Source organism: Amphibalanus amphitrite, unplaced genomic scaffold, assembly GCF_019059575.1.
Source record: "Amphibalanus amphitrite isolate SeventyFive unplaced genomic scaffold, NRLGWU_Aamphi_draft 000224F_arrow, whole genome shotgun sequence".
In the NCBI taxonomy this organism is placed as follows: Eukaryota; Metazoa; Arthropoda; class Thecostraca; order Balanomorpha; family Balanidae; genus Amphibalanus; species Amphibalanus amphitrite.
In genome coordinates, this window is record NW_024881719.1 from 709252 (window position 1) to 720676 (window position 11425).

At 48.8% G+C, this 11425-nt stretch overlaps 1 protein-coding gene across 1 annotated transcript; it reads left to right on the forward strand.

Annotated features, from left to right (window-relative positions):
• The first annotated feature begins 1317 nt into the window (after positions 1-1317).
• LOC122385583 (alpha/beta-gliadin clone PW1215-like) lies at positions 1318-5983 on the forward strand. The gene is made up of 5 exons (XM_043373951.1): positions 1318-1380; positions 2093-2173; positions 2527-3018; positions 3307-3440; positions 5282-5983. Exons 1-5 carry the CDS (start codon positions 1357-1359, stop codon positions 5448-5450), a joined length of 900 nt encoding a protein of 299 aa, XP_043229886.1. The 5' UTR covers positions 1318-1356; the 3' UTR covers positions 5451-5983.
• The last annotated feature ends 5442 nt before the right edge of the window (positions 5984-11425 follow it).

An 11425-nucleotide genomic window follows, 5' to 3' on the forward strand; every position in this document is an offset into this window, starting at 1 on the left:
GCCTCTCATACCATCAGTCTCAGGGGCCTGCTCTGCCTAGTGTGAATATAAGGGCTTCCCAGGCCATCAGTCTCAGGGGACTCTTCTGACTGGTGCCGGATTGAGGGACCTCCCAGACCGAAAGTTTTGGGGGTCTCCTGTGGCCAGTATAAATAGAAGGGCCTCTCAGTCCATCAGTATCATGGGCCTCTTCTGCCTGGTGTGATTATAAGGGCCTCTCAGGTCATCAGTCTCAGGGGCCTCCTCTGACTACTGTGTAGATGGATAAGCCTCCCAGACCATCAGTCTCAGGGGCCTCTTATGACTATTGAGGATAGAGGGGCCTCCTCTGACTAGTGAGGGTAGGGGGCCTCGGCTAGACCGCCAGTGTCAGGGGCCTAAATTTATTCTGACTAGTGTGGATGGAGGGGTCTCCCAGACCACCAGTCCCAGACCTCTGACTAGTGTGGATAGAGGGGCCTCCCAGACTGCCAGTGTCAGGGGCCTCCCCAGACCAGCGTGGATATTGGGGCCTCCTCAGATCCACTAGGGCCTCTCAGGCCATCAGTCTCAGGGGCTTCGACTGACAAGTATGAACAGAGGGCCTCCTTGGATCCATCACGGCCCCTTGGAGTCCGTGCGTGGGGATTCGTGGAACTTATTTTTACCGAGTTTGTTTATTCTGGAAGGTGACGACGTCCTCTCAAATCGAGAAGAGGGGCCTCGAGTAAAAAGTGGGTGGGCCAAAACACATGGTTGGCCCCCCCACCTCGAAAAGTGGGTGGGCACTTGCCCACCTGGCCCCCCCCCCCCCTGTTCCTACGCCTATGTTGATCATGGACTAAAACCGTTAGGTTTTTTTCGAGACTGTGACTTCTTGCCAAACAATTGCCTAAAAATAGTCAGCAAAATCCCGTTTCCGAATAAGACATCAAATTTCCATCACGCAGCCATTAGTCGTCTGGGTTTTGAAGCTGAATGAACCAAGGTTTCTTCATTAGTTTGACCTTTTTAAGTAACGAGAGTACCAGGTGGTCAACAGGTGACATTGTTCCCTCTCATTGTTACATAAAACGCGAAATTGCTGCGCCATCCAGCTCGATGGTCCAGACCCGGCTGAAACCAGTTCCTGATTTTGGCCCCGGTTGGAAAGTTTTCTCCCCTCTAAATGCAATGACATGCCGATAGATCTGATGATCTGCGATGCGTGTCCGACGGTCACAGGCCGGCCTGCCCACCTCTTTCTCTCGGGTTTGTCTCGTGGTGCACGCCCGGCTCTGGAGCCAGAGAGGGAGCCAGCTCAGCGCTCGGCGGCGCTATAAAGTCGCCGGGCGAGAGTGAGAAGCTCAGTGCTCCGTCAGAAGCCATCCGGAGACCATGAGGACCCTACTGTTGTGCGCGGTACGTGAAAGGTGTCTAATCTGAGACCAAGGCGATTTGGTGTGGCGTGAATCTGAGAGATTGTGCTGTGAGAAGAGGATAAGTGAGCGATTGTGTTGGAACTGCATGGTTGAGCTACGGCATCGACGTTTGGTCTCTCCTGCTCCGTCAATCAGCTGCGAGGTTCAAATGTCTAGTACTTTGTTTGAGTGTGCCCAGCATCAATTTCTTTTAACTTTGTTTGGAGGTTTTAAACAACAATTTTGAATTTCTATTCTCTTATTCTCAAGTTAACATTTAGGTGTGCGAATGTGTATCTCCAAATTGTATGAAAAAGGAACATTTTTCATGGCATTTATATGTTTAAAAATGTAGACAAAAAGCAGTAACATGCGCAGAGTCTTTGCTGTGAGTGTTTATCTGTGAGCTTTTGCACGTCTGCTGTCTCAGCTACCTCTTGTTCGCGAGTTCTCGCTACGGGTGACCAAGTTTCGTGTGTCTTTAAAGCCAATATTAAATCCGTTTATTTTTGTCGTCACAAAAACTAACTCGAGCTCCCAAGCAGTATCATCTCACTTACCAGCACAATCGTAAAAGCTATACCTATATTTTCTAACCTTGGGAAACCACGGCCTTTCTGTCACCGTTTCTATTTCGAGCCAGCCGGAGTCAGCGAAACCCTGCTGCTCCGGGTCGTTGCTCGCCTTTTATTGGACGAAATTCTCCTGTGCAGGTGGTCGCTGTGTGCGTCTGCGGGACGCTGGGAGCCCGACGAAGGCTTCTCGTCGGACCACCACGCCGTCCCGTACAGAGCGTAAGTAACAGGCTTCCTTCTGCGTGGGATTAAAATGGAATGTACATAACAAATGGTGGAGACGTGACGGTATCAGCAAATCCTAAATGCAATCAGTAGTATTTTAATTCGGCAATATGCTTGTACGCCTAGCTGCCTCTTAGTATAAATGCTATTGCGTCTTTATCTATGAGTAGGTATTCGAGGCGTGTTGTGACTGGCTTTTTGTTCACAGCCGCCACCCGTGGAATTTACGTGCATTAGCATACAAACATGATTTTGTGCGAAACAAAAACACTGAGCTTCAGCTATCGATAAAGATAATACACCTACGGCATGTTTCAGTGATTGACCATCTCCCCCTGGTTTTCCAGCTGCCCATTGGAGGCTGGCCGAGGTCCCGGGACGGGGACCTCCCCGGACGTCCCGTTCCTGGCCGAGTTCCGGCCGAGCAGCTGCGGCTGGCTCCCAGGGAGCGCTACCCGCAGCCGCCGCCGCCTCAGGAGTTCGACGACGAGTTCCAGGCGCCGTTCCGTCCCCAGTCCCCGGAGTTCTTCCGTCAGGATGAGCCCTTCGCGCCGGAGCCTTACCGCCGGGCGCCTCAGGAGCCCTACCGCCAGGAGGCCGAGGACCTCTTCCGCAAGCAATCTCTCGAGTCCTTCGGCCAGAGGCCCCAGGAGGCCTTCGAGCCTCAGGAGGTCTTCGGACAGAGGCCGTTCGTGCAAGAGGATGAGGCTCCTGAGGCGAGGCCCGTCCCGGTGAAGAAGCCTGCGGAGGAGCGAAGGGAGCTCGCCGCCGAGTCGTCGGTGCAGAAGCGACAGGACTACGCTCCGCTGGTGCAGAGGCAGGAGCCCAGCTACAGCGAGGTATAAGCATCCTCATTTCGAGAGATTATCAATCGGGATTTGTTGCTGACTTTTTAGTGTTCGGTGACATTGGTGCCGAACAAATCGTAGATCAAGTTTGCTGGTCAATAAGTCTGAAGTGCCAACATGAATGTACCCAGTTTGCTCTGCACACTTCTTAAACGTTTCATTTTAGGGTGGGGGTTGAAACAAGTTTATTTATATTTCACATCTTGCATTGTATAACTTTCTAATGTCCAGCAAAAGCTGGACCCACCAATAACCTCCATCTTCTCACGCATCCCACAGCCGGTTGCGGACAGCCGGCAGGACGCCTACTCGCTCAACATTCCCGAGAAGAAGGAGAAGCAGCGCCTGGAGTTCCAGGTGCACGGCCAGCAGGGTCCGCACAGCTACCGCTTCGGCTACGACACCGGCACCGGGTAAGACGGCACCAGTGCAGCAGCTCACCACTGTCCTTCGCGGTTCGTTATATGTGGAGAGACCTGAATGGGGCTATCTCCGATTTGCATTGCACTAGCGTTTGACATTCCCGTTCAAATCACCACATGGAGTAAAACTGAAGATTGAACTTAGAATGGATTTCCTTGGTAGAGATGATTTGGTTAAGAACTGGGTCTATTTACAAAAACCCGAACAGGTGAGCTAGCGAATTACTGAAAAGCAAAGATGCCATGTTGCCCGCTGGCTAATCAAGGATTCGTTTGGCTTCGTTTGTTTGAAAGATTCGTTTTCCCGTAAACAACAGTCACTGGACGTCACCCGACAGATAACTGCTGATTACTGACTACGACAAACACATCACGTGTGTCCCTACCGGATGTTCGGTCATGATCCAGGATGGACATGGTCTGCTGAGCATTGTCCTTTCTCTGAGCAGATTATTGCGTGAGGGGCTATTTTCCATCGCTGATCCCGGCTGCTTCTTTTCTTACAATGATGCCTGGCACTTGGCAGCAACGATCGGAAACCATGGCGAATTGCTTCCGATGGTCTTTTTACCGTCTGGAGCCCACGACAAGGAGCTTTCTAAAGTATAACTGTCGTTACATCACTCCGGCCTATCAATGAGTAATGGGTACCGGGAACTGGTGCAGCCCTGGCTGCCCAGTCCCGCCTCGCTCGGCTGCGGTCAGTCGGTCCGCAGCTGCTCTCGGGAAGGCAGCTGGAGAAAGCTGTCGTCACGGTCGGCTGGCCATGGCACACCCCTGTCGGTGGCGACTCTCTCGGCCTGAGCAGCAGGCCCAGCCGAGCGTCACATTGAACGGTCAGCGCACCGCGCCGAGACGGAGGTCATCTGCGTCTGCCCCGCTCCCCGTCCCCCTCCAGGGGCACGGCGCCGGGACCAGGCAGCGGTGACTTTCTTCAGTAGGAGCATAGAAAGGATGACTTAGATTTCGCTTTCTATTAGTTCAAAATTTAACTTCGTCTAAATATGCTCGAATTTTATTCATCGCATCGTCTGGTATCTTGTAAAAAAATATATATACCTGATAAAACAATAGACAGAAATAGGATTGTTCGAATGTGTTCATTGCAGCATTGAGACTTCCAAGAGCTTGATAAATGCTATCGCAAAGTCCGCTCGGCTGACCTTTCGAAACAAGGAAGAGCATATTGTTCATATATCAGCTAGCTACCTATTCTGCACACCTCCCGTTGTCTCCCTGGCCGCGCGCTCGCCTCCGCTCGTCTCCAGCTCCGCCCACTGGACGCGGTCTGCGTCACTTTCCCGCGTCACATGTCGCCGGCCGTGACGGCCACACGTGACGCGTCCGGCCGTGACGGAAACCGACACAGATCCAGCGGCCCAGCGGCTGAGAGGCAGCTTAGTTCACGGCGGGCGTGAGTCGGCGGGTTCCGCAGACAAAAGGAAATCGGAACAAAATGTGCTCCTCCGACCAAGCTTCTCTTTGAGTCTGAAAGCCAGAAACCACGCAAAAAAGCGAAATGAGAGGGCTTCCAGGGTTTAAGCAGAAATGCGATCGCATAGATGCTGTCAGGTGAAATTCTAGCAGACCCAAGCTTCGGTCGGTGTACCCGTATAATTACCAACCTCCTGTTCCTCGGCAGGCAGGTATCACCGCCGGTCTCACTCTCCCGGCAGGTAGGTATAATCATCAGTCCCCTTTTTTCGGCAGGTATGAGCGTAAACCTCAACTTTTCACGGCAGGTATAACCATCAGTCCCATTTTTCCCCTCAGGTATAACCATCAGTCCCCTGTTTCCGGCATATAACCGTTATTCCCTTTTCTCCCGGCAGGTACAACCGCCAGTTCCGATTCGAGGAGCGCGACGCTGACGGTAACCTGAAGGGCCGCTATGGCTACTACAAGGACGGAAAGCTGCGGGTGGTCAACTACTCAGCCACGCACAAGGGCGGCTTCCACGCCGAGGGCGACTTCGGCAAGTTCCCAGAGAAAAAGTACTGATCGCCCGGCGCCGAAATGGAAAACCGCCAGCTTTGTAAAGACACGCAGCCGATGGCCTCACTCCGCGTGCTCCTGCATTCACAGAGAAGTGCACACACCATCGGCATGACTGATACGCAAGCAACATTAGGAGTGGTGCGTCTTCGCTATGCATACGAAGACCTATTTGTTTTAGTGATATTCATCAGTTAGGAGCCATTATGCTCTTGAGCAAACACCTAGACAGCATGGTATGCAGCTTTCCTTGTGTACAAAAGAACAGAATCGGCTCATAGCCATCGTTGGCCATGCAAGTTGATGGTTGACTCATATGTAGATTGTATGGTAATTTCCATCGTTCGCCATGGGTTCCGCCAGCCTTGACCTGGACGGAAGCCCGTATTGATTTACGTTGTTACCATCTTTCTGACATCCGGTTCCACTGGACATGACTGGCGCGCTCCGCTACTGACCACGCCACGAACAAATTGTTACGTTGTTAATTGTTATTGATCGCATTGTGGTACGCAATAAACGTATGACTACGTGTAGAAGTGGAGGCATTTTTTAATTTGAACTGAGTGCTTAGGCAATAGATGAACATGCATCTTAACTGCGAAAGCGCAGTCCTATGCTTACCATTTCGTTTCTGCCCTTCGATTGTCGATCGATCAGTGTCAGTTTTTTTCGGGGTCCGTCTTACAACATCGATCGATGTTCATATGTGTTCGGAACCCGCAAAACTCGAATGTATTCAATTGCAGTTTACATCATGCGGCGACAGGTTTCGCTGGCATTTAAAGTTAGAAGAAGGGCGGATTCTCGACCTATAGCTTAGCTGCTACCAATAATAACCTGACAGTATCGCTGAAACACGCGGGTTTGAGCTGTTTCAGAGCGTATAAGAAGGGCATAATTCAGCTAAATGAATTGGTTTGGCATTCATAGTAAGTCGGACATGCATGAAAACTTGTACTAACACGCGGTCCTTCATATACATATATAGTATACACTGCGGTATTCTGGGTCCTGGATCATTTATATAAACCAGTATTTGAACGTATAGCTGTTAAGTACTATGTCACAAATTGCATTTAACTACGTGCCCGGATTTCATTATTGGAAGCTAGCCTTTATGTACACACACAAAAAAAAATACTGTGAGAAAACAATATGAGATATGGCATTCCATTAGCTTTACTCCATAAGCCTAAATATGCATGTACCTATAATTTGCCTAGCATAACATTTCCTAAAAACCTGACAAAAGGTACCTACCTAACATATATTAGCATTATTTCGGGTTAGAGAGTCAAGCGACAGAGCTATGGTTGAAAAATATTGGTTTATGTGCTACGCCGAGTCAGGGTATGGAGGAAAGTTGATCTGCTTGACCTATCAAATGGTCTGATAACCCAATGCAGTAATCTATCTTTTGATATACAAAAACATTCATTACGGGCATCAATATTAAATATGTTGTTGATGTCCGTTGTCCCGTTTTCTTGCTGCATCGCACGGTAACAATCATTCGGTGAGACATATGATGAGGATTTAATTGTCTCACAGCACAGGTCCAGCAGCTAATAGATGGCCTTGTTTTCCCATATATTCCCTTCTTTCATACGCCCTTTGGCTTTGCAAATAACAACGACAAAAGGCTTAGCTAACTGCTACAGGGTCCACTGAGTGTTCAAGTGTTAAGCATGATAGTCCTGTCCTTATATCCACCCGGGTGCTATTGATGTCCACCTATAATCCACATTCACCTGCTGACGTTATGGAGCCACGCCCACCCGACCCTAGACAGCCGACGCCGACCAACCCTCAGCCCCTGGGGAATCACCGCGGCGAGCACCACTGGTGCCACTGAGAGCAACTGCAGCTAGTGAACCAGTCACCAGGTGGCGCCCTGCACAGACCGATTCTCCTACTCGCGGGGGCAGCGGTGGCAGCCATCTAGGCTGCCAGGCTGTCAGGTCAGCGGTCACTGATCAGTGGTCACCCATGACTGCAAGAGGTCACCCATTTGGGTCCTGAGTTTCCACACCTTCTGAGGGTAGTTAAACGTTTCCATGCGTTCTACGTATATAGGTAAAGGTGCATTGGTACCTAATTAATAATTATTGTTTAGTTAGTCAGGGGAGAACCATCTAGAACGGCCGGGTAGGCATGACAATCCATTAATGCTCGCATTAATGACATCATTGTTTTATCCGAGAGAAACACATGCCCCTAAAGTAAATAAATATAATTGTATTGGATCTAGTTCTAACAATCGTGGATGCGGTTTAACTACATGAACGTCCGGGACTATGTGCCCTGCGACACCCCAGCTTCCGTTTCACGGCAGCTGAGGCGCAATGGCCGGCTGATCACCCCATCGGCGGTCCGCACCGGGCCGTGAGGAGGCGGAAAAAACATCCTGGCGGGGGTCTGCGGTTCACCAGTTCTCCCCCGAGCGATAAGCAGCGGGTCGGCCGGACACCGTGGGACCGTATCGTGTTGCGCAGAGGCGCACTCAGTGATCAGGCGCCCCGGACGTGGTACCCCTCCTTTCACCCATGCCACCCATGCCACCCGCCGGACGACGCCTCTGCGCAGGATAACGTCTGCCGACCTAAAGGATTGGCCACGGGGGCCGGAGCGGCGGTCTAGAGTTCACTGGTCAACAGTGACCGGTGGTGACCACCTGCCGGTAACGGGGAGGGTGAATTACCTCCTTCGACGGCACAACTGAAGGGGTGACCTGGTTGGTCGATGGCTCAAAACGCGCCCCTTCCGCCCCTCCAGTCCTGGTCCCGGCTCATTTGCTCAAATTATTTGGAGCACAGTGAGCTGAGGCCCACGTCATACGAGAAACATGTGACATATAATACTTCGCACGGCGTGGGGGCGTGAAATCGCTACAGAGACGGGTGTAACGAGCTGAGACTGGTCTAATACTGTTGTTTTAGAGAGCGAACATTGACCGGTAACGGTTTAATAGCCGTCCGTAAGCTGCTAAACCAGCTTAAACCGTAATGTGGTAATCAAATACCTACCGTAAACCGGGGTGAGTTGATATGGATTTTGAGGTTTTTCTAGATTTCTTTAAAAGCCACATTCATTTACGGAATTCTTTTTGTGCCAGTTTCATGGCACATGCCTTGGGGAGGCAATCAGCAAAAATGAATAAAAAATGTATATATTAAGCCCCTTTTTTAAAACACCAAAGTTCATATCAACTCACCACCCCCCAGGGGGTGAGTTGATATGATTTTGGATTTTTCAAAATTTCTCGGCTAAAGAAGCGCAGAGGTGAGTTGATAAAATGCCAGTGTTTAAAAAAAAGGATGAGAGAACACATCCTGAAAGAAACCATTAGAAAAATGATAGTAGTTTGGCAGCAGACCTCACATTCATGAAAACGCGATCATGTCCAACACAGCGCTATCAAAATGGCTTGATTTTAGCAGCATCATTTTTTCGCTTTATGATACTTAGTTTTACTTAGAACATTCTGAACTTGGCTAGTCATGTGTCCTCAAGCCAACGGTATCAAAACTGGCAATATATTTTGGAATTACAAGTGTATTTTCTTGTAATTAAAACACATTGTCAGTTGCGGGTCAAGGTTGATATGCCTCTGACAGAAATAATGGATTGAAATGAAAGAATACATATACTTCTGAGCTTTTGTGGACTGGTAGTCAACAAAATATTTATGAAGTGAAGTGAAGCGAATCTAATTCGGACTGTATTCTATCAGGTGAAATAAGCGACATAAAACAGAATTCGGCATCAAAAGCCAAAATTAACCCTCGCACTTATAGGCGGGCGAACGGACCAACTCGGCTTTTCGCACATAACTCGCGCAAAAAGCGGCCGATCGCGACGAAACTTTCAGTGCCTCTCGAGTTTATCAATTTTACACATGTTCTAAAGATTTCATGACCCTGACTCAAATAGTTTTTGACTTGTGACCTGATTCTCGAGACCATGCTTGGCCGGAATCGCGATTTGGCGTAGTCGGCTCACATTATCCGCGCATTTCCAGTCTTTTTGTGATTTTAACGTCCAAACATGTAAATGATGTTGGTCCCATGCAGTATTGTGGGTGTCAACTGTCAGGTCACCTGAAGGTCAGGTCAGGTCATTGACCTTTGGTGACCTCGGCTCACTTTTGGAGTTTTACATGTTTCTAGGGTAGTTTTTTCGGGCCGATGTCGAATTTAACATGCATTTGATCATTTACGAAGTAGTTTTAGTGCCTTCGTAACATGTTACGACACCGTCAGTGGTAGTTGATACTTGACACTCCCTATGGATAGCCGGCAGGACACCTACTGGTTGACCTGACCTGACCTGACCTGGCCTAAATGTACGAAGACACATGTGATCAAAACAAACATGACATTCGTGATCAGCAACAGCCAAAAAATAATAACCTCGCTTTACGAACTTCAAATAACCCCTTATTTTCCCGACTTCTGGGTAATTGACCTGGCCTGGAAGGTTAACCAATGACCTAGGACCTTAAAGTTGGTTATCATCGGCTTCCTCGCGTCTCGGGCAACACGCTCGTTTTTTCCTCGAAGCTCTAGCTCCACCGGGGGCCAAACGACGATGGGATTCCAACGGACCCCCCCCCCCCCCTATACGTTAAACGCTGGCAAAACACGAATACGGGCGAGGGCTAAAACACCAGTCAATTTCTTTATATTGTTTGTTCCATTTCATTTTGTCACTCATTCTCGGTTGGCAACTGCCAAGCAGGAAGACTTATCAGTTTCACGAGATCAGAATTCCCGCGCTGATAGCCATACAGAAACGACAGTTCTGTCATTTTCGAAACCACGAATAATTATAACATAACATTTTTTTAATCTGTATGTATATAGGTGTTCTATAGTGTTCCTTTGTAGCTTGTAGGGAGCCATCTTGAGACTTGACAGGGAGTTGTGCTGTGCCTTTTGCATGTTAGGTATGTCCACAGAAAAAAAAACTTTGGGGTCACTGATGTTAGTTGTCGGACCTTCGTCCCCGTCGTGAGTTGAGAATTGAGATGTTACTTTCAAACGTTTCGGCCAGTTACTCTCCGGCCGTCGTCACTCGTCAAGTGTTCTTTGACCCTCAGAAGGACCTGGATGTTGGTGGCGTTGCGCCGTACGCGTCCAACCGTTCGAAAGCTCCTATAGTCAGCGGGAATCGAACTCGGGTTTCCCCGGTGATGGTCCACGGTTCTAACCACTCCACTATCGAGGCAGATTTGAATGTGGCCGGAGAAGTTACTTGCTGAAACGTTGTGAAACTAACAACTCAAGACGGGGACGAAAGTCCGACAACTAACATCAGTGATTCTAACAGGCCTCGTCTCAAGCATTCAGAAAAAAAAACTAAAGCTTTTGGGGGTTGATGGAATGATGTGGGGAGAGAAAAGGAGAAGAGTTGGTCTAATTGACTTTGTCTTACTTGCAGACCCATATTTCATGCTAATTTGCATGCATACCAGCCTGGTATCAGCTTTTATCATGCATATCAACTCACCACTTGATGGCATATCAACTCACCACCTGTCACTTTTCTTAAAATTATAAAAAAGCGTTGTTATAGGTGAAACCCAAAACTACCTGGGATCAACAGTAAATTGATGGTAGTTTCTTTCCCAGTGCATGTTGTTCCATGAATATCCACCGTCTTTGCTGTAGGGTGGGGACTTTTCCTTAGTTTCAAAATCAGAAGAAAAAAAGGACTTTGAAAAAAGTAATGTGTTAAGAAGGCACTGCACCACATGCATGCCTTTCTCAGCTATATGCATCACTTATTGGTTGCTTCACTTCACAGAAAAATAAAACTAAAAATTGGTTTACAAATGGATGAGCAGCACACATTTTAACATTTTTCGAGCAATTTATATCAACTCACCACCCCATATCAACTCACCCCGGTTTACGGTACCTAATTCGCTACAGACAGAAGCGTCGGAACTACTGTATTCCTGGTCGGGCCCCCAA